Source organism: Lathyrus oleraceus, chromosome 7 (genome assembly GCF_024323335.1).
Source record: "Lathyrus oleraceus cultivar Zhongwan6 chromosome 7, CAAS_Psat_ZW6_1.0, whole genome shotgun sequence".
Classification (NCBI taxonomy): Eukaryota; Viridiplantae; Streptophyta; class Magnoliopsida; order Fabales; family Fabaceae; genus Lathyrus; species Lathyrus oleraceus.
Genome location: NC_066585.1, coordinates 447,791,445 through 447,815,877, shown reverse-complemented (window position 1 = coordinate 447,815,877; position 24,433 = coordinate 447,791,445). Strand labels below are relative to the sequence as shown.

Genomic DNA, 24,433 nt, shown 5'->3' with positions numbered 1-24,433 from the left:
GTAGATGGCTCTGCACGGTCAGAGGAACCAGAAGCATCTGAAACCTGCTGACTTTTCTCCCTCCGCACTGATGCGTGTTGTGCAATCCTCTTGTGCATCAATTTATCGTGTCTATCATCCATTATGCCTATAAGTTAAAGTAAAATAGATAATTAGTGCAAGCATACAACACCACAAGCAAGAAAAAAAACAGAGAAAACTCCGAAGATGCATCTTCGGTTGTTAGAAAACTAAAAGCTAAAAAATTTCGAAGATGTATCTCCGAATTTTTCTGCAACTCAACAGCTGCGTTAAACGTGACAATACAGACATGGAAACCATAAAAATATTGCATTGATCATCATTTTTAGCCAACTATCATGTTTTATACTATGTCTGAACTATCAATCATTCAATTTCTACTCATTTCCTAACTTAATCATCCACTTCTACTCATTTATATAAAAACTCAAAAATTATTCAAAACATCAAAAGACTTACAATTTTTCACTTTGCTCAAGTGTTGGAGGATGTTTCTAATGTTGATTGAAGTTCCTCTAACCTTGATTGTTCGATTTTGGACTTGGTGATGAAAAAGAATTTGAAAGAGTTTGAAGAGGTTTTGAAGAATATGAGAAATGAGAAAGAAAAAGGGTTCTGGTGCAATTTAAACTCAATTTTTTTTTGGAATTAATTGATGTCCATTAATAATTTTTTTTACATATATCATCAATGCATCAAAACCATTCATAAGTTATATTTTAGATACATATGATTAAAAAAAAAATTAAATAATAATAATATAATAGTTATTATTAATTGACCGCGTAAAATATCTTTCCAGTATCCGTGTATATCAAGTAAATCCTTACAAAAATAAAATAAAAATATTCACTAAAACTGAAGGCCACTGTCTATAGTTTTAATTAGAACTAAATTCAAAGATTAATTAAAAACTAACTATTTTGAGAATTTAAGAGATCGATTTTTTTACATGATTGCTATAATTTGTATCTGGACTATAGTTGATATAAGATTCTAATTGATTTTTTCTCAACAATGACATGTGATACATGCAATACCATCAGCAACATGGAAGCAAAATCACATTCCATGTTAATTATTGAATCCTAAATGTGTGTTTTCCATTGACAAGTTGTCACCTCCACCATTAAAAAAAAGTTGCAGCTAAATAAATATAATTTCAGATGAAAGTTGATGATGCTACCATCCTATCATATGATTATAAAATGTCCCCATGACTTTGCAAATATACAATATTTTCATTATTTAATTGAATGCATGGCTAGCATGTCTTGTCTTTATGCAATGGTTTTACATTACTTGAGAATCAAGATTAAAAATATAACATCAGCATTCTTCAAATCGCTCAGACAAATTTTTTAAATACCGAATTTGCAGGTATTCTCATATTTAAAATAGAGAATATCTCACGATTAATTTAAAATAGACAATATCTTATAGTCACAATAACTTTGACTTAAACTACAATATTAATACTAAAAGAAGAGATTTGATCCATATACTCGAATCATGTCTCGGAGTCGTGAAGATTCTTACGCCCTACACGGATCGAGGTTAACTTCTTTTATTTTACTATTCGGGTATGAATTAGTCACCATCCATTAGGGACACAACAAATCAGGGAATGATTATAGTGTTTCAAAAAATAAGACCAATATTTGGACACAAAACAACTCATACTAAAACCTCATTGGCTTGTGGATTACAAAAGTATAAAAAGTTGAAAAGCTAAAGAAACATGATGATAGATAGATCATAATTTCAGAACAGGACAAAACATTCCACCAAGTCAAAGATGAGCTAAGATTTTGTTGTACGATATTAACCAACATAAAAGTTAGTATTTTTGAACAACTAAACTTAAACAACTTTTGAAATAACTTTTTAATTGTTAGAGTTCGCATGTTTAAATATACTAATAGTTAATTTACTATTATAAAACGTAACAAACTTGTTGAAATTAAATTGATCAAATAATATAACTATAATCAATAGTAAATAGTAGTAAATATTATATATGTTATATGATATGACACTGTTCAAGTCATTTATCAGATCTTAGAATTACAAATAAAGTACTAATTCTTACTCCCCTTTCCTCTTAATTCCCTTTTCTTTTATTTGACTACACTACATTACACCTTCTAGAAGGATTTGAACTTAGTAGACATAATAGAAAGGAAAAATAGAGGAATAAATATTACACCCGTCTCTGATTATAAACTCGTTTGCAGAATGCAAACGAGTGATTATGTTTATAAAAAGGGACGGAGATTTAAGCAATGGATTAATTAAAAATAGTAGTAGTGAATTTTTGTCATGGTTGTTGAAGTGGTTGATTCATGAGGTGGCAATGCAATAAGGTTCCCAAAAGAGAAAGGACCTTCTTGAATCCTTGCAATTCTTCAAGTTATGAACCAAATAATCACCATTCTTTCCTTTAAGAACCAAAAGTTGTTGCTTCTCATTCGAAACACGGTTCATGTTCATGTTCTTCATCTCGCATTTTGCGGACACAACAATCTTGTTATTTTTGTTGCTGTTGTTGTTGTTATCGTTGTCGTTGGTGATGTTTTTCTCTTGATAATGGTCGAGTGGATAATTACCGCATTTGGTTGATGTTGGTTTTGTGGTCCTCCAATAATGTTGATAAGAATTTAGATTGAATGAACCAGTTGCTGCATTTGGTGGTGATGGAATCAATCTTGCAACTCTTGGCCTTGGTGGAAGTGATTTTACCATTTGACTAGCTTCCACTACTTGGACATCTTTGTTATCCACTTCATTGTTGAACTTCTTTGACCACTTTGGATTCCTATTCAATAGCCCAATTGTCTTATTCACCTTGTTGCTATGGTTTGATCCAATCCAATGAACACTACTTTTTATAGTAGTTTTCTCAAAAGACATTATTGATCCTTTCCCTATCACACTCTCATATTCCGTATCTTCGTCTTCGTCTTCTTTTTCTTCTTCAAATCCTTCAAACTCTTCCTCCATCTCACCTATCTCTTCATTCTCACCGATTTCCTTGTCTTGATTTGCGAAAGTTAGGACGAGTCGACCGTCTTGGCGTTGGACACAGAAGTTGTTCAATGACGGAAGAGACACAGCTTCTAAAACCAACCTTCCGTTGTCGCGATGTGGCCTCATCTGAAGAGAAGGACCGTCTTGGCGAGAGAGCGAAGGAAGTGGCGGAGGGAAGGATCGCGGTGGTGACTTCTTATTATTAGCAGTAACACCACCATAACTGAACCTTTCTACTTCCAACACTACCTCTTCGGTTTCTTTCTTGTCTTCTTCATTTTCATTCTGGGTTTGATGTTGTTGTTCTCCTGTATCCTCCATCAAGTTTGACGGAGGATAAGAGGACAACTTTTCATCAGACCCAGTTTCAGGTCCGGGACTGTCAGATGGAGGATAAGAGAACACCAAACCATCTGAACCAGTCTCGGATCCGAGACTCTCAGTACAAATCTCAAGGCTCTTCCTAGACAAAGAGCTTTTCGTCCTCTTAGCGAGAGGATGAATGTAAGGTGGAAGAGACTTAGAGATTTCATCATTAGTCTTCAAAGACATGAGTGAACTCCAAGTATCAAACGAACCTCCTTTCTGTTGCTCTTCCTTTTTGTTTCTCTGGATTGAACTCCAAATCTGAAGCCTCTCTCTCTCAGCTTCATCTTCATCATCAACCAACGTAGTTTCTTTGAACACATCATCATCTCGTCCAAGCAGATTCTCAGATGATGAAATCTTCTTCATGGTTTTAGAAGAACCATTCTGAGAAAGCCATTTCTTGGAGGACATGTCTGCTGAGAGAGTTCTTCTGAGAGAAGGTGGCGTAAAACTAGTGTCACTGTTACAGTTCAAAATAGTGACTATCCCTTGCTTATGATTGAGAACAGTGTCTTCTTCTATCTTCATGCTCATACAAATTGACATCTTTGATTAAAATTGCACTTAGCTGCATAAACACATTAAAAAAAAACTTCAATATTTATGAGAAAAAAAAAATCAACTAATTTTCTTCTTTTAATCTAACGGTCTATAATTGGCTTAAGCATAGAGGTAGTTGTAGAGGATTGAAGTAGAGTGTTTTGAAAAGGTTAAAAGAATTTCAAGTTACAAGAAAGAGTTGGATCATAACATAACATGCATGTGTATGTGTTTTGGAAAACACAAAATAACTGAAATGAAATATTAAAATGTATAAATTAACCGATCAGAAGAAGCCAATATTATTAGGTTAAATATCATCATCAGAATTCGAATTTTGATACTCAACGGACTCAGACTCAGATATGTTACTATTTTGTCTACGAATAAAAAAAATGTAATGATTACCTTGAAGTTACAAAGCACAATAACAAAGGTGTCAAGATAGAGAGCACACTGTGTTGTGAGAGTGGAAATTGCAAGATAATGAAGAATGTAATGAGAGTGAGAGGAATGGTTTGTAGTGAATTGATGATGGGAAGGCAGGATGGGGGAGGATGAGGGTATTTGTAGGGTGCGAAAAGTAATAAAGAACCATGTTCACTGGACCCCACCATGATAATAACCTTCTTTATTATTATTATTGCTCTCAAGTTTTTTTTTTGCTTTAAAAATAAAATAAAATAAATGAGTGTTGTTATTACAAGTATTATTTATAGACACATGTTTGTGATGGATACGAATTTGTTTTGGTAAAGATGTTATCCATACCAAGTAGTATTTATTGATGATGATTTTTAATTAGGTAATATAGTTTTTTTTTCTTCAATAAATTGTATTGTTTGCATTGAAAAATTGGATGATTTTTAAAATAAAAGAATTTTATTAATTATTTTGTCAAAGTTACATGGAGGGAATTACAATACCATCTAAAATATTCTTCATTTGTTCTTTAGAATTTTATTAAATAAATGTCGGGGTTGCATTATGATCTCGTAAGGATGATCACGATTTCGATATTTGTTACAACAGTCAAATAATGGTATCGGTATCTGTTCGAACTGATCTCTATTTGTATTAAGAGAGATGTTTTGTACTTTTCTCTGATTTCTTGAGGAGTTTCCTAGTAACAATGATGTGTTTAGTTTCTACTTTCTAATCTCTTGTTTTAGCTTTGTGATATACTATTTTGTTACTCTAGTACCTTATAGTGGTATCTGATCCATATGTTAATGGTCATTGTTCTGCTGCATTACACTGGCAACCTTGCAACATAGGCTGATCTTCCATATCAGTAAAGAGTTATTCTTGTTACTAGAAAGAGTGGTAATGAAAAAGTGCAACATAATATTCTTAAAAACAAACACGTAGCTTTTACATACACAAAACACAATTTTTTTTAATTAAAAAATAAAAATAAATTGTTCTCTCTCTTCGTTCTAACAACCATCTTATGATTTAAATTAAAAAAATAATAATTTTAAATAAATTTAAATTTTTGATTTAAAATAAAAATATTTTATTGACCGATATCTCTATTGGTTATTTATTTTTAGGGGTTAATGTGAGGAGCAGTGTTAATTTGGAGTTTTTTTTTAAGTAGTATTTTGTAAATGACAATGATATGATTATTCAAAATTTTAGTGTTTTGGATGAATATGTGATGTTTTTCTTATTTGTGTGTTGTTCTCAATATTGATGCTCCTCCTCATGACCTCCAATAAATAGTATCATGAATCTTTGATTCGAATAAAGAGATCGACTTGCTTGTATCGAAATATTCAGGAAGAAGTTTTCTGTTGAAATTGAAATGTCCATGAAGAGATGTATCGAAATGGAAGAGATGTGAATGGTTGTACAAATGTATGTGGACAATAATGTTTACACTTGAGGAAAAATATTGTGGACTCACACTTGAGGGAGAGTGTTAAGAATAATAAGTCAAAGTGTGAGTTGAAGTCTCACATCGATTATAAATAAAAAGACTTGAGTATTTATAAGTGAGAGAACTCACACACCTATCATCTTAAAATTTTGAATGAATATGTGGCGTCTCTCAAGTGTGTTGTTTTTAACCCAATATTAATGCTCCTCATCATAACCATGGATTTCCTGTTAGGAAAAATTCATATTTTGAATTTTGATATTATGATTTTCACACTATTCCATTTTTTTTAATGAAAAACAATAAAAACGTATCAGGATCCATGGCGCCGATTCTTGTCCGGTTTTTGATTGTTCTCTCCTCTCTTCCTTCTTCCGTATGTGTCTTTTGATGATGAAGATACTTTGTCTATTTGTGAGAAAAATGAGAAGGAATGAAAGAAAGTGTTGTCGTTTTTACAAAGGTCCCTATTTATAGCCATCTTACTTCAACAGACACATTTCATTCCAAGAGACATGTCTCAACATCCACGAAGAGAGAGAAGAGGGATTTAAATTTTAAATTTCAAAATAAAACCCCATTGACTTAATTATCCATCAGCCCAAATAATCATCACATTAGAGTATACTTTATTTAAGCCAAACTTTTAATTATATGAGTCATAATTATTAATAAATTAATCCAATAGTCTCCCACTTGACTCATGTGGAAACTTGATGTTTCATTCTTATACTATAATTGTGCACCATTCATTAAAAGCATCAAGTCATTGTCTTTAATGAATTGAAATGATCGGATCATGACGGTCACAAATTATTCATCAACTTGATTTCTTCCATGCATCACGAATCAATCTAATTCAAATAAATTTAAGGGATACAATAATGTGCCTTTCATGTCTTTATAAAGACACCCTTGTCATCACATATTAATAGTAATGTATAATATGAATGACAAAACTCAGCAGAAACATAACCTTAATTGAATTCACAAGTATCATATAATACGAACATTAAACTATACATGTATATATACCAATCATATTATAATGTTAACAAGGACTTTTACATAATTCTCATATTTTCTACATGGCCAACAAATGTCTTGGGAGGTAAACCTTTAGTTAACGGATCCGCTATCATTAAATCTATAAGTACTTCAATTCCATGTGTTTAGCACCTTCAGAATATTTATCATTCTTAGAGAAGAAGACAACTGCAGAATTATCACAATAAATCCTTAGCGGCCTAACTATACTATCGACAATACCAAGCCCTAAGATGAAGTTCTGCAACCAAAATGATTGAATTGTGGCCTTAAAGCGTGCCGCAAATTCTTCCTCCATAGTAGAGGTAGCAATGATGACTACTTTCCACTCTTCCATGATATTGCTCCTCCATTCAGAAGAAAAACATATCCAAATATGGATTTTCTTGAGTCCACACATCCTGCAAAGTCTGAATTTGAGTAGCCAACCACTTCAAGTTGATTTTATCTTCTTAAGTGAGCATGTAATCTTTGGTGCCTTGTAAGTACCTAAGAACTTTCTTTGCAGCTTTCCAGTGATCCATTCCAGGATTACTTTGATATCGTTCCAACATACCAACGATAAAACTGATATTTGGTCGATTACATGTTTGGGTATACATCAAGCTCCCAACTACTGATCCATAGGGAATAAACTTCATTTATTTTTGTTCTAATTCATTTTTGGGACATTGCATTTGACTAAACTTGTCCCCTTTCTGAATAGGAGCTATCCCAACGGAGCATTTATCCATTTTGAATCTCTCTAATATTTTATTTATATAGCCTTTCTGAGACAATCCCAACAACCCTTGTGATCTATTACAGAATATTTCTATTCCTATCACATATGATGCCTCACCCATATCCTTCATTTCAAATGTATTGGAGAGAAACTTCTTTACCTCATGTAACAAAGCAAAATCATTGGCAGCAAGTAAAATATCATCAACATATAATACTAAAATTATGAATTTGCTCCCATTGACCTTCATATAGATACACCAATCTATGATGTTCTCTATAAAACCATATGACAAAACAATATTGTTAAATTTAAGATACCATTGTCTGGAAGCTTGCTTTAGTCCATATATTGACTTATTTAATTTACACACTAAACTTTCTTTTCCTGTAGTAACAAACCCTTCAGAATGAGCCATATACACTTCTTCCTCTAAGTCACCATTTAGAAAGACGATTTTCACATCCATTTGGTGAAGCTCTAAGTCATAATGAGCCACTAAAGCTAAAGAAATTCTCAAAGAGTCCTTCTTTGAAAAAGGAGAAAAGGTTTCTTTGTAGTCAACACCATCCTTTTGAGTGAAACATTTGGCGTCAAGTCTAGCTTTATATCTTTCAATATTGCCTTTCAAGTCTCGTTTGGTTTTAAAGACCCATTTACAACCAACCCGTTTTAAACCTTTAGGCAACCCAACTAGATCCCATACATTATTGTCATCCATTGATTTTAACTCTTCTTTCATAGCATTGATCCAATTTTTTGAATTATCATTTTCTATAGCTTGTGTGAATAAGGCTGGATCCTCATCAATGCTCAAGTCACATTCATGTTCAAGTGAATAAATAACATAATCTTTCGAAATAGCTGGTCTTCTTTGCCTTTTAGACCCTCTTACTGTTATTTCTTGTGTTTCTTCATTCACTTGTTCTTGCTCATTTGTGACTTGTACACTGTCAACCGGTTCATCAATTATATGTTCATTTTGTGGGTTTTGAATATTAATTTGTTGTCCATGTGCGTTGCATGACGGTACCACAATCAGAGGGACAACAACCTGAGAAGACTCTGTAGGCGAAAAATATTCTTCACGAGTCTCCACAATATCCACTTTATGTGATTTCTCACTCCCACTGAACTGACCATTTTCAATAAACCGAGCATTACCAGACTCAAGAATTCTCGTACTATGATTAGGACAATAAAATCTATACCCTTTTGATTTTTCAGGATACCCAATGAAAAAACCACTAATGGTTCTTGCATCAAGCTTCTTTTCATGTGGATCATACGCCCTTACTTCATCTTGGCATCCCCAAATATGAAGATGCCTTAAACTTCCTTCTTGTCCATAACTCATAAGGAGTCTTAGGATCTGCCCTGCTAGGAATCCTATTAAGAAAATACACAACGGTGTTTAATGCATAAGTCCATAATGATAATGGTACATTGCTATAATTTAGCATTGACCTATCCATATTCATGAGAGTACGATTTTGCCTCTCAGCCACACCATTTTGTTGTGGTGTACCAGGCATAATATATTATGCACATATACCACGACTTTCGAGAAACTTTGCGAATGGACCTGGACATTGTCCTTTCTCATTATATTTTCCATGATATTCACCACCTCTATCAGACCTCACTATCTTTATTTTCCTATCCAATTGCCTTTCCACCACATTAGTGAATACTTTTAACATGTCCACTGCTTGAGATTTTTCATGCAGTAAAAACAAGTAACAGTAACGTGAGAAGTCATCAATAAAAGTGATAAAATACTTTTCTCCTTCCCAAGAAGGAACATCTAAGGACCCACAAATATCAGTGTGTATCAATTCAAGGAGTTCACTGCTTCTTGTAGATGAACTCTTAGATATTTGTTTGGTGTGTTTTCCTTTAATCCAATCCAAACATATATTCCAGTCACCAAAATCCAATTGAGGTAATATTTCATCTTTCATTAACCTCATTACTCTTTCTTTGGATATGTGACCTAATTTTTGATGCCACAAATAAGCAGAACTCATTATTTGTACTTCACTTACTACCAACAACATGTTCAATATTAAACAGAGATTGTTTAAAATTAACATCAAGATTAAAACGATATAAACCATCAACTAAAATACCAGAACCATAATAATATGAACTTTTAAATAAATAAAATACATCGTTTCCAATCCTAAAACTAAAATTCAATCCATCAAATTTTGCAACAGAAACTAAATTCCTAGCACATCCAGGTACATAAAGACAACTTTTCAGATCTATATGATAACCAGTATCGAAGATCGATCTATACGTCCCAATTCCCTCTATTCGTGACTTCATTTTGTTTCCCATATAAAGAAACTTTTCACTTCCTTTTATGGTTTGGATCGAAAAGAATCCTTGCATAATATGTGACACATGAGTAGTTGCACCTAAATCAAACCACCAAGTATTATTTGGTACTTCAATAAGATTTGATTCAAAATTTATGGAAACATAAAATATACCTTTCTTTTCAAACCACATCTTTCTTTTAGGACAATCATTTTTGAAGTGTCTGTTCTCTTTGCAGAAATAACACTTCTTCTCCTTTTGGACTCCGCCCTCATTAATCTTTAAAGGAGCTCTGCCCTTCTTCTTGTCCTTTTTGTCGGGTTTGAACTTACTGCAACTTGCTCTATCATGAGTCGTGAGATGAATAGAATGATCATTCATTTTCTTTAGCCTCCATTCTTCTTGAACCAACATGGCCTTTATTTCTTGAAAGTTCCATTTTTCTTTGATGGTGTTGTAATTCACTTGGAACTGTCCAAACTCGAGAGGGAGCGAGTTAATGATAAACTGTACAAGAAAAGATTCATTCACATCCATACCTAAGGACTTCAATTTTGATGCAAAATTTCCCATTTGAGTCACATGATCATGAATGGGTTGAGACCATTCAAACTTTTTAGTCGTCAACTCACTCATCAAATTCCTCACAACAGATTTGTCTGTGATTTCAGAATTTGAATACTCTTTCACATTTTTCATAAATTCCCTTGTACTTTCAGTGTTGAGTATAAATGGTTTAATATTTTCAGCCATTGTCATTCTCATCAAGTTCAAAGACAACCTGTTGGACCTTTCCCAAGCCTCAAAAGGAGACCTTTCATCTTCCGTACTGTCCTCCGTAATGGCTGTGGGTTTCTCATCCATTATCAATGTCATGCCCAAGTCCATAACATCCAGTTGAAACTTAATCTTTTCAGACCAATCAACATAGTTCATCCCATTGAACTTTGTCATTGCATTGTCCAAGACAAATATATTAGTAGCAACTGCAAACATTTAAAACACGCTCATACGTTAATCCTTTGAATAAATTTCATGGATTCAAACCAATTTAAATTTAATCATTATCTAAGTTCACCTTTGGATGATGCATAAATACATTCCAATAAAATAAAACGATACTAAATGAACATACTTTAATGAAAAATTAGTCATACTTAAAATAATATGCATGTATATCTTTGGATATACAAGTAATAAGTATGTTAAGAAACACTTAATTTCATTAATTATAAGTCATGATCCATCTTTGGATGATCTAAATATGTCTTATAATAATAAATATCATTTGATCACTTTGGTGATTAATAAATTTTATTTTGATACAAAATATTTATATTGAATTACTTTTAGAAATGTTAAGGCAATTTTTTAATATATTTAAGTCCAATAACAGAAACGTAACACAGCATGTTTCAATTTATTAAAACGTTACGAAGAAGGTATACGCATGGCTACTGGATTATTTGAATGCATGATTATTATGAACTGCTACTTGATATTATACATATTATGCCTAAAAAAAATTACATTACCATGCATGCAAATCAAAATAAAAGTAGCATGAATTCATATCAAACAATTCAAATACTTTCATATTGTTTAAGCATTTTTTGAAAATTATAATATTGATAACCATGCTCTGATACCAACTATTAGAAAAAAATCATGTTTTAGATCTTGATATTAAGATTTTTATACTATTTCAATTTTTTTTAATGAAAAACAGTAAAAACGTATTCGGATCTATAACGCCGATTCTTGTCCGGTTTTCGATTGTTCTTTCATCTCTTTCTTCTTTCTTATATGTATCTTTTGATGATGAAGATATTTTTATCTATTTGTGAGAAAAATGAGACTGAATGAAAGAAAATGTTGTTGTTTTTACAAATGTCCTTATTTATAGTCATCTAAGAGACATGTCTCAACATCCATGAAAAAGAGAGAAGAGGATTTAAATTTTAAATTTCAAAATAAAACTCCATTATCTTAATTATCCATCGATCCAAATAATCATCACACTAAGATATCATTTATTTAAGTCAAATTTTTAATTACATGAATCATAATTATTAATAAATTAATCCAATATTTCCATGCAGTAATTTCTCTATTATAAAGAAGGCTCTATACTTCAAAACGAGTGAATCCGCTTATTAACATATTACATGAACATATTGAATTCTCTATTTTCTCAAGAAGCAATTTTAAAGAATGTGACTTTACTAATAGCATTTACTATGGAGTATTATAGTTTTGGTTCACCATGGTCTTGACATGCAATGCAATTGCAGGTCATCAAGTAATTTTAATGTTATATAGTATAAATATTATATAAATTATATTAAAATTGTGTAATTTATTTTGTATGAATGTAATTAAATATAATGAATGTTTGAAGATGAAAGGAGATGAATATTTGGATTTTTCTTATTTAAGTTTTTTAATTTATAAAAAATGATTAAAAATAATGATTGAGATTAATTAGATAAAGAGCTACACTTAAATAAAAATGAAAGAATTAATAATGTTGATTAATTAAAATTATATTATATAATATAAAAAAATTAAATATTCAGAACATAAAATCTAATAATAAGTTATAAGTCATCTATCATGATCGCTCAAATTAAATAATAATATATCAATGACTAAAAAGAGTATTGAGTGAACCAAAACGTTGCTTCTCTTTATGCCGCTGATTTTACTAGTAGGTAAACCAATAAAACATTAGTTTAAGTGTTATGTGAATATGTAATATCTTCTCTTCGTAGTTTACGACTGAACTTATATATTCAAGTCTCTTCACTCCTACCATAATGATCTTGGTTGTTATGGTCGTTACATCATTATTATCATCAAATGTTTTGTTTTCTTGTATAAACGTGTGTAACTTCTATCAGAACCACTACATAAGTTCTAACTAAGTCAGGAAAGTTAAATTAATTTCACGAACCAGGGTTTATCCGACCTCATGGCCGAATGAACTCGTCACCCTTCCATAATGGTGAATTCAACTAACATGATTCAGAATCGACTTAAAATCACCCATGTCACTTTTAGTGTTCTCCAAGGGCTTAGTGTGTTTTAGTCCTAAAGAATCAATGTTAGATGATGTCGGGTAAGTCAGAGTGATTACAAATATACCAGTTCATAATCACTAAAGCAGAATACCTCTAGGGGTAAAATAATTAAGTAAGAAAAATGATGATTTGTAATCTCTCAAGCATAGATCTTTAGAGACGAAGTGATATATAGAATAAGCTTCTTGCAGCGGCTTATCTTCTATAGTGTCCCACTTCTATATTTACAATTTATTTATAGATCTTTGTGGATTTTATTAAATGTTTATATGAATTTGTGTAAATATTAAAATATTTTACAATTTTGGTTTAAGCCTTGTATCTTTAATATTAATTTAAAATATTATAAAGAAAAATATATGAATATGTAAATTTATTATTGCTTTGAATATGTGTTACCTTGAATTTTTCGACCTAACTATAAATGACAAGTAAAAATAAGTGTGCCATTATAAAATCTAAAAATTATATGTATTAAATCAAAGTTATGAGTTAATGTGATTTAAACATGTCGAAAGTTATGCATGTGGCAAGTTTGGTCGAGGCAGCTGAAGGTCGATGAGCGTTGGTAGAGTCCATGGACTTAGTGAAAAATTTAAATGTTCTAGTTGGTTATTTGGCTTGATTGAAAGAGCGGGGATTGGATTAGAACAAGTGGTTACTCGAAGACATGTGGAGGCTCATCGAAGATAACGGCTGGATGGAAGTAAAATATGCAGTGATTTGTTTAGTCGACCGTTTGTAGGTAGTTATTTTAGATTAGTATATAAGGGGACACCTGCTTACGTTATAGGGCTCCGCAATTGTACTCACATTTCTACATACTCAAAGTATCTGCGTAATTGAGAAACGAGTGAAGTAAATGTACGCATGTGTTCCACATTTATAAATTTCAAACACTTTTACATTCAAGTCTTTCTCTGGATTCAGTTACGTTTCGATTCCTGTCATTTTATCTTCAGTTTGCATTTCGATTTCAGTTTATCTTTATTTCAAAACCTTTTACATTCCAAATCTTGTCAAAATTTCACATTGATATCTTCACATTGTATTTTGATTCCAATCATAATATGATGTTCAAAGGTTTAGGTTCACATAAATATGTTCCGGGAGATTTTCGAGTTTGATCCCTTAAGTATTAATAGAAACTTGTTTTATTTACCAAATTTACCATTAAGAAAATTGGCACACTCGGTGGGACTCTTTTTATGTGAATTATTGATTTTATTTTGAAAAAACATCGTTTATAAGTTCTTCATTTTCAGTAACTTCTCATTTCTGAGTGTGCATGAGACTAAGAAGTGGCATAATAACAATGAGAGAAGTTAGGAATCCTATAAGAAGATGGTCCAAGAGGATGGATATTCGAAGAAATAACAATGGAGAACAACCCTCTAATAGCATCGGGGCAGGCACGGTCGCTGCAATGTCGACTGAACTAATCCCTTCGAGTGCTAGCACAACAGTCATACCGTCGATGACAATTGCGCTATCAACTCTACCAGAAGGAATGATTTTGTCTCCAAAAACCCAGAGTCACCCGGTGAGTTCTAGACCAATTATGGCAACAAAGGCTAGTCCTTTCGCCACAAGTTTCACAATGCCATGTTGGAACGTAAACAACCTAATGGGATGCCAACATCAATGATAGCAAACCTACATACTAATCTTGCGACATTTGCTGATAATGCTGCAAATACGTATTCACGAATCTTGGCGTCTGAATCGGCCATAGGTAAGCATGGTCGAACCATGCCACCCCATATGGGAATGGGATTTGGTTCCCAGGAAATGCCAACATTCATGAAGAATCCCTTAATGGCAATGAGACAGTAGATGGGTGAGAGTAACCATGATATGGTAAATACTCTTACCCAACATATGGGTATGGTATTTAACCCATTGATTCAAAATACGAATCAGAGTTACCAACAATTTGCAACTCAAATGAATCGAATTGCTGATTTTTTGGGCGCTCCCCCAACGCAAGTTCGACCTATTATACAACCCCAAATCGTTAGGCAAGTTCGAAACGAAAGGGAATTTTTTAAGGAAAATACTATAAATCAAGGGTAACAAGTTGTGCCCCAAGTGGTCGAACAAGAGATACCTAGGGAAATGGAGTGTCCACATGTCATGATAGTTAATCAAAACCAAGACGCTGATCAGGTCGTTCATCAGGTTCGACAAGGGAATCTCTTAGGAGAGAATAACTTGGAAACCATTATCGAAAGGATAATGGCTCAAAAAGGGGTGAACATGGCCCTGTATATGCCAAATGACACATCTCCTCTATCAAAATACGTGTTACAGACTAAACTGCCAAGGGGATAGAAAGTAACTAAGTTTACAAAGTTTATTGGAGACACTAATGAGTCTACCGTTAAACATATTTCCCGATATCTGACTGGGGCAGGATGTAAGAACAAAAATAGTTCTACAATAGATTCCATGATTTTGATGATAACAAAGGATGAAACCAAAAGTGGTACCCTAACGAAAAGTTTCTAAGTGTGCAGGGTTCTAAAGAAAGAAGAAACAAATCTGATGATGTCATCAGATGCAAAACAAGATCAGATGCAAAATCTCAAGTATCAGAAGCATCTAAAGAGGAATCTCATTCAAGAAGCTCTGACTCTGGACAAAACTGCAAGTATCAGAAGCATCTGAACATGAAGTAAAGTCTAGAAGCTCTGACTCTGAACAAATGTCTTCTGTAAACTCTGGAAGTTATCAGCGACATCAGAAGCAAGAATTCTCCAGATACACAAAGACTCTAATCAGAATTGTTAATCATGATGAAGTAACGTTTAAGCCAAGTTAAAGTTCTGCAAATGGATTTCCTCAATTAGAAAGAGACGTTAATCTCCTCTTCCAAGAGAAAAGATACTAATTGTGGTAAGTAGTCACTTCCAAGTGAAAAAGTCTACTGCAGAAGCTATTAATGGAATGGCGTAATTACATCTCAATATCCAACAGACTCAATGCTACTTCAACTCTACTTCAACTCCTATAAATAGAGAAGAAATCTCATTCAGTAAACACGAAGAAATCACTAGCCAAAACTATACTGAAATCATATCACGCTCAAGAAAAACATCTTTGTTCTTCAAAGATTTTCACTAAGCTTTTGCTTATCAAGTGAAAATTTGTTCTTAAGTTTGTAATATTTGCTTTCTTAGAAGCACTCTAGATTACACATCTTGTATCTATTTTTATTTGATTTCCTCAAGTGACTCTTTGTAGTCTGTAGACTTGAGAGGACTAAGAGATTTTCTTCTCTCTTAGGGGTTGTTTGTAATCTTTCAAGATTAGTGGATTAAGTCCTTGTTGAAGGCGAAATCACCTTGGCCGGGTGGACTGGAGTAGCTTTGTGTTATAAGCGAACCAGTATAAAATCTTTGTGTGATTTCATTTTGCAAAAGCGCTTATTTTTCAAACAATTCAAACCCCCCCTTTCTTGTTTTTCTCACCTTCAATTGGTATCAGAGCTCCGGCTCTGTTATTGATTTTCAAATCAAACACTTAACCGTGTAGAGAGATCCAGTGCGAGAAAAACAAATGGCCCACTCAAATGAGAAAGATTCTTACAATGCCAAGCCTCCTGTTTTTGATGGAGAAAAGTTTGATTACTGGAAAGATAGAATCGAAAGTTTCTTTCTGGGTTATGATGCTGACCTCTGGGACATTGTCACAGATGGATACAAACCTCCAACCTTAAATGGAGCTGAAGTTCCCAGAAGCAAAATGTCAGAAGATCAGAAACGTGAATTCAAAAATCATCACAAGGCCAGAACAATACTTCTAAATGCTATATCTTACAACGAATACGAAAAGATCACCAACAGAGAGACGGCTAAAGATATACTTGACTCTCTGAAGATGACCCATGAAGGAAACTCCCAAGTCAAGGAGACGAAGGCTCTGGCGTTGATCCAGAAATATGAAGCCTTCAAGATGGAAGATGACGAAGCTATAGAAGCTATGTTTTCCAGATTCCAAACTCTTATTGCAGGTCTTAAAGTGCTAGACAAGGGATATACGACTGCAGATCATGTTAAGAAGATTGTCAGAAGTCTGCCAAAGAAATGGAGACCAATGGTTACTGCTCTGAAGCTATCAAAGGATCTGAACAATATCAGCCTTGAAGAACTTGTTAGCTCTCTCAGAAGTCATGAGATAGAACTAGAGGAGGATGAGCCTCAGAAAAGGAACAAGTCAGTGGCGCTGAAGTCCAGACCTGAAAGACGGAAGTCAGACAGAATCAAAGCTCTCCAGGCAGAAACTGCAGATACTGACGACTCTGAACCTGAAGACTCTGATGATGAAGAAGAACTGTCCTTACTAACCAGAAGAGTTAAGCAACTCTGGAAAAGAAGGAACAACAACAACTTCAGAAGATCAAGACCCAGAGGGGATAGATCAGAGTCAACTTCAAAAGGTAAACCTAATAAAGATATTACCTGTTTTGAATGTAAAGAAACAGGTCATTATAGAAATGAATGCCCCAAGCTGAAGAAAGATAACTCTAAGAAAGAAAGCTTCAAGAAAAATGCCTTCAGAACAAAGAAGGGATTAATGGCGACCTGGGACGATAGTGAATCAGGATCATCAGAATCTGACTCTGATGAACAAGCCAACGTAGCATTTATGGCCACCACATCCAGCAGCTCAGATGAAGAATCTGAAGAGATATCCTATGCAGCAAAGTTCAGACACCAGTCATGGTACCTGGACTCTGGATGCTCGCGACATATGACGGGAAGAAAGTCTATGTTCCAAAGCCTGGAACTTAAAGACGCTGGCTTTGTAGGCTTCGGAGGAGATCAGAAAGGAAGGATCAGAGGCTCCGGAACTATTGGTAATGGTACTCTTCCCTCTATATCTGATGTTCTTTATGTAGAAGGATTAATGCATAACTTGTTATCCATAAGTCAATTAAGTGATAACGGTTATGATGTAATCTTTAATCAAAAAACGTGTAAAGCCATTAATCAGAACGATGGCTCTGTCCTTTTCACAGGCAAGAGGAAAAACAACATTTATAAAATAAATCTTTCTGATTTAAAAGATCAAAATGTTAAATGTTTAATGTCAGTTCACGAAGAGCAATGGGTATGGCATAGACGCTTAGGCCACATTAGCATGAGGAAACTTTCTCAGCTAACTAAACTTGAGTTAGTCAGAGGCTTACCTAAACTGAAGTTTTCTTCAGATGCTCTGTGTGAAGCTTGTCAGAAAGGAAAGTTTTCAAAAACATCTTTTAAAAAGAAAAATGTTGTTTCTACCTCCAAGCCTCTGGAGCTTCTTCACATTGACTTATTTGGTCCTGTGAAAACAGCATCAGTCAATGGAAAGAAGTATGGACTAGTAATCGTTGATGATTACAGCCGCTGGACATGGGTAAAATTCCTAAAGCACAAGAGTGAGTCTCACTCTGTATTCACCAGTTTCTGTTCTAAAGTGCAAAAAGAATTTGACTCTAAAATTATTAAAGTCAGAAGTGATCATGGTGGAGAATTTGAAAATAAAGATTTTGAAGAATTATTTGATTCTAATGGAATATCCCATGATTTCTCCTGCCCTAGAACTCCACAACAAAATGGAGTTGTAGAGAGGAAGAATAGGACACTCCAAGAAATGGCCAGAACCATGATCAATGAAACAAATGTAGCAAAGCACTTCTGGGCAGAAGCTGTAAATACAGCGTGTTACATTCAGAATAGAATCTCTATTAGACCTATTCTGGATAAGACTCCCTATGAACTGTGTAAGGGAAGAAAACCCAACATTTCATATTTTCATCCTTTTGGATGCCTTTGCTTTATATTAAATACTAAAGAACATCTGAACAAGTTTGATTCCAAAGCACAGAAAGGTATTATGTTAGGATACTCAGAACGCTCTAAAGGCTACAGAGTATACAACACAGAAACCAAAATTGTGGAGGAATCAATTCATGTTAGATTTGATGATAAGCTTGACCCTGAAAAGTCAAAGCTAGTTGAAAAGTTTGCAGATTTAGAGATCACTCTGGTAGAATCTGAGAAAACTCCAGAAGCACCTGTCACTCCAGACTCTGAAGAAATTAAATCTCCAGAAATTCCAAGGAAAGTCAAGAGTCGTAGCAACGTATCTGAAGATTTGATTCTGGGAAACAAAGATGAACCTGTTAGAACCAGATCTACCTTCAGAACTTCTGAAGATATTCCTCTGGGACTAGTGTCTCTGATTGAGCCTACGTCCTGTGATGAAGCTCTTCAAGATAACGATTGGGTGGCAGCTATGCAAGAAGAGTTAGATCAATTCTCCAAGAATGATGTCTGGGATCTTGTTCCTAAACCCAGAGGCACTCATGTCATTGGAACCAGATGGGTTTTCAGAAACAAACTGAACGAGAAAGGAGAAGTTGTCAGAAACAAAGCACGACTGGTAGCTCAAGGTTATAGTCAACAAGAAGGTATTGATTATAATGAAACTTTTGCTCCAGTCGCAAGGTTAGAGTCTATTCGTCTTCTTGTATCATTCGCTATTAATCACTCTATAAAATTATACCAAATGGATGTCAAGAGTGCATTTCTAAATGGTTATATTTCAGAAGAAGTGTATGTAAATCAACCTCCTGGTTTTGAAAACTCAAATTTTCCAGAACATGTTTTCAAACTTAAGAAATCCTTATATGGACTTAAACAAGCTCCCAGAGCTTGGTATGAACGCTTAAGTAATTTTCTTCTGGAACAAAATTTTATCAGAGGGAAAGTTGATTCTACACTCTTCTGTAAAAATCATAAAAATGATCTCATGATATGCCAAATTTATGTTGATGACATTATTTTTGGTTCTGCTAATATCTCTGTTTGCCAAGAATTTTCTAAGTTAATGCAGGCAGAATTTGAAATGAGTCTAATGCAAGAACTAAAGTTCTTTCTGGGAATTCAAATCAATCAAACTCCAGAAGTCACGTACATTCATCAAAGCAAGTACATTAAAGACGTTCTAAAGAAGTTTGATATGTCTGAATGCAATTCTGCAAAGACTCCCATGCATCCAACTTGCATTCTGGAGAAGGAAGAGGTAAGCAACAAGGTTTGTCAGAAGCTCTATCGAGGTATGATAGGCTCTCTTCTCTATCTGACTGCTACTCGTCCTGATATTCTCTTCAGCGTCTGTCTTTGTGCCAGATTCCAATCAGATCCTAGAGAATCTCATTTAACAGCTGTTAAGAGAATTCTTAAGTATCTGAAAGGAACTCCTAACCTGGGCCTGATGTATGAGAAAACATCAGAGTATAGGCTTTCTGGTTATTGTGATGCAGATTATGCAGGAGATAGAATAGAACGAAAAAGTACATCTGGAAATTGCCAGCTTCTGGGAAACAATCTAATCTCCTGGGCTAGCAAAAGACAGTCAACTATCGCTCTATCAACTGCAGAAGCAGAATATATCTCAGCATCACTGTGCACAACTCAGATGCTCTGGATGAAACATCAGCTAGAAGATCTACAAATCTTTGAGAGTAACATTCCTATCCTTTGTGATAATACTGCTGCTATTTGTTTAAGTAAGAATCCCATTCTACATTCCAGAGCCAAACACATAGAAATAAAACATCATTTTATTAGAGACTATGTTCAGAAAGGGATAGTAACGCTGAAGTTCATTGATACAGAACATCAATGGGCAGATATCTTTACTAAGCCTCTAGCTGAAGATAGATTTCGTTTCATCTTAGAAAATCTGAACATTAAAAATTGTCCTGAGTAAAATTTGGCTCTGAACTTGTAAAATGAGACTCTGATAAAAACAAATATACTTCTGCCTCTGACTCTGATACTTCTACCAAGTTAAGAAGATATCTGAGTTAGAAATCTTCAGAAATCCTTTGGTATTCCTGAAGATCAGATACATCAACACGTGGGGAACATGCGTCTAAACCTTAGAACTTCTAGACAGCTGTCAAAAGAAATCAAAGGTCAGAACGCTTGAAATCTCCTCGAGCAGTGTGCTTACTGTTGGGATTAGACATTCATTTATTAGCTGTAATCATTTTTCCCCCAAACGTGCTATTTTGGTTTTTGTGCTAACGCTGGTATGTGTGTCGTTTTGCATGTGTTTTTACCCTTAGTATATAAACACTTTTCTCACATTTCACACACTTATCACTCTCACTCACTCTTAAACCCTAAACCCTCTCTCGAAGTTTTCTCTGCAACCTTCTCAGTTCTTCTTTTTCTTCTTCAATCTTCGTCATGAATCCTCAAGAACAAGCTGTTTTTAACTTCTCCCAACAAATGGAAGCTGCTTCTAACCCCCAAACCTCAAACACTCAAACACCCATGGTTGTAGATGTTACCACGACCCCAGTTTACAAAGAACCTCACATTTTGGAACGTGAACAACACATTCATCTTTCAACTCCCTTTGAAGGTTTGGATGTACTGTGTGAATCGCTGGTGGACTTTGAGAATTTGAAAAGAAATGGCGTTGATTTAACTGAAGATCTTCGCAAGCAAGGTTGGGAAACCTACTTCAACAGATTGTATGGTCCAATCTATCCTCTTCTGGTGAAAGAATTCTGGAGATGTGCAGATGCTGATGATGAGTTCATCGTTTCTTTTGTTCTGGGTGTGAAGATCATTATCACAGAAGCGTCTATTGCTTCTTTGCTGAATATGGAGAAAGCTGGAGGTAAAAGGATTTACAACATTCCTCCAAGGTCCAAGCGCATCACAGAAGTCATTAACCCTACTATCTTCAAAGCAAACGTTGAAGGAAACCCATCTAAGAACAAGGAGCTTCATCAGAACCTCCGAGTTTGGTTGAAGATTATTCTGGGAACAATCCATCATCGTCCAGCCTCCAACTCTTCAGATTATATAAATGCTGATCAGAAGTGCATCCTCTACTGTATTCAGAAGGGTATTCCAATCAACCTCCCTGTTCTTCTCTTCAGATATCTGAGGGATTCAGTCAGAGAAACAAGGAACAATATGAAGCCCAGATCCTACATTCCTCTGGGAAGATTGCTCTCTGACATCTTCATTGAGCATGGGCTGGTAGATGCTCTGGAGAAGACCAGATGTATGGATGATCTGGCAATTGACGTTGGAAAGCCTCTGAATGCCAGAAATCTGAGGAGTATGGGAATCATCAAGGACATCAGAGTCAAGCCCACTATGAATGTGACCTGGGAAGCTCTGAAGGATCAGAGGAAGATGCCTCATGGCCTTGAAAGGTTCTTCAAGAATGAACCCAGAGATGCCATTGCCATCTATCTTCAGGATCGTCTGGATGAAGGCATTGATATCTCTGATTTTCGCCTAGAAGACTGTCTGGACTCTGTAGAAGATCTGGTCAGATACAAAAGAGGCCTTTCTGAGAAGAAGATAGCTGAGGAAGCAAGGAAGGCAAAGAAAGCCAGAATTGGAGAAACCTCTGGCACCAAAGCTTCAGCACCTCTGAATGTCTCCTCTGGTAAGTCCATTCCTCCTGTCTCTTCTGAATCTGTAATGGCTTCCTCTAACCCTCTCTCCTCTCAACCAATATATACCACCGCTGAAATACCACCATCTACCATCAGAACCTCTCAACCTCCACCTGTTCTAAAAATTGCCCGTAACTTCACAACAACCTCTGACCCTAATCAACTATATCACCACAGCTCTTCATCATCCTCTGAGTATGAATCACCCCCTTACCTTTCCCCTTCTTCTAACCAAGAGTCCTCTGATCATGAGTCCTCTGATCAAGAACACTCTGACCCAAACTCCCCAACAATAGCTGAAATTTATGCTAAAAATTTCGCCCCACAAACTCAAACACAAACTGAAGTAACCTCTCCCCTCCGAACTTCTATTCCACAACAAACAACCACCATTACCTCTGAAAATCAAACTTCCCTTCCACCACAAACAACCACCACACCCTCTGAAACTCAACCATCTGTAATTCGCCCATCTGAACCTTATATCACTCCACCATTAATTCCCGCTGTACCTAGCCCAGACTCTGACCCATTAGATGTAAACCCACTCTATGCTTCATCCCCCAGTCTTCAACCAGACCCAGATTCTGAACTTCAACCAGAAGCAGAATCTGAACCCCAGCCAGAACCAGAAACTGAACCTCAACCTCTAAATCTCAGCCCTCAAAACTCTCCACCTCATTCACCTGAACCTGAACCTAAAATTATCACACCTACCCTTGAGGAGGCCATTATACAGGTTGCAGAATCCTCAGTCCAGAAGATCAAGTCTCTGGCTAAAAATTCTGAAGTCAGTGATGATCCTAAATCTGTTAGGACACACTGGAACAGAGTTATTAGTTGGATGACCTCTGAGTCTTATAGGCTGAAGAGTATCTCTGAACAAGTCAGAAATGGCTACATCAGAGACTCTGAGGAAAGACTCCAAGAGAGACTGGCTAGAGAAGCTGAGGCCAGAAGGTTAGAGGAAGAGAGACTGGCTAGAGAAGCTGAGGCCAAGAGATTAGAAGAAGAAAGGTTGGCTAAGGAAGCTGAAGAAGAAGCTAAGAGGTTGGAAGAAGAACGCCTGGCAAAGGAAGCAGAACTTCTGAGAATTCAGGAAGCTGAAGCCAAGGCTAAGGCAGATGCAGAAGCCCAAGCTGCTGCTGAAGCTGAAGCTCAGCAGGCTCTGATTCAGGGGGAGTCTTCCTCTGCGATCCCTCTGATTCTTAACACTCTGAAGGAGATCAAGCAAGATCAGAAGGAGATCAAGCAAGATCAGAGTGAGCTCCGGGCAAGAATGGACAAGCAAGACGCTCTGAATGAAAACCTCCAGAATATGTTTGCTATGCTACTACAGAGACTTCCTCCTCCTCCAAACCCTTAGGCACTTAGGATTTCTTTTGTTTGCCTAGTGTTTTTTGCTTCTGTCTTTTCTTTTTTTTAGCTCTGATTTTCTTTGAATCTGTTGATTTTGACTGCTGTTTGCCGTTGTGCTTTTTAATGAAGTGTTTTTCTCTCTATTATTCTTTTTATTTTTATGCCTTTTTGATTATGCCAAAAAGGGGGAGAAATTATTAAATAGCTCTGATGAAAATTATGTCTAAAACCTTAAGCTTTCTGCAACAATTATAGAAATAGTTCTGATATAAATAGCTCTGATTAAATAATAGCTCTGATTAAATAACTCTAACTTTAAAGTTAAGCATTTGCAGAAAGTTTTCAGAAACCTAATTACTTGGAAAGCTCTGGTAAGAACTTCTGAACTCCCTAGTACTAACTCAGGGGGAGCTTTTGTCTATCTGATCTAATATTTTTCATGTTTCATCTGATAATTTTATTTGTTTTGTCATCATCAAAAAGGGGGAGATTGTAAGAACAAAAATAGTTCTACAATAGATTCCATGATTTTGATGATAACAAAGGATGAAACCAAAAGTGGT

The 24,433-nt window shown here is 35.0% G+C and overlaps 1 protein-coding gene across 1 annotated transcript; it reads right to left on the bottom strand.

The window, feature by feature from the left end:
• Positions 1 to 2,003: 2,003 nt before the first annotated feature.
• LOC127101885 (protein FAF-like, chloroplastic) lies at positions 2,004 to 4,513 on the bottom strand. The gene is made up of 2 exons (XM_051039317.1): positions 4,369 to 4,513; positions 2,004 to 3,988 (listed from the first exon to the last, which is right to left on the bottom strand). Exon 2 carries the CDS (start codon positions 3,964 to 3,966, stop codon positions 2,365 to 2,367), a length of 1,602 nt encoding a protein of 533 aa, XP_050895274.1. The 5' UTR covers positions 3,967 to 3,988; positions 4,369 to 4,513; the 3' UTR covers positions 2,004 to 2,364.
• Positions 4,514 to 24,433: the final 19,920 nt, after the last annotated feature.

Coding starts and splice junctions, on each gene's coding strand:
- LOC127101885 (XM_051039317.1), bottom strand. CDS start 3,966: ATGTCAATTTGTATGAGCATGAAGATAGAAGAAGACACTGTTCTCAAT.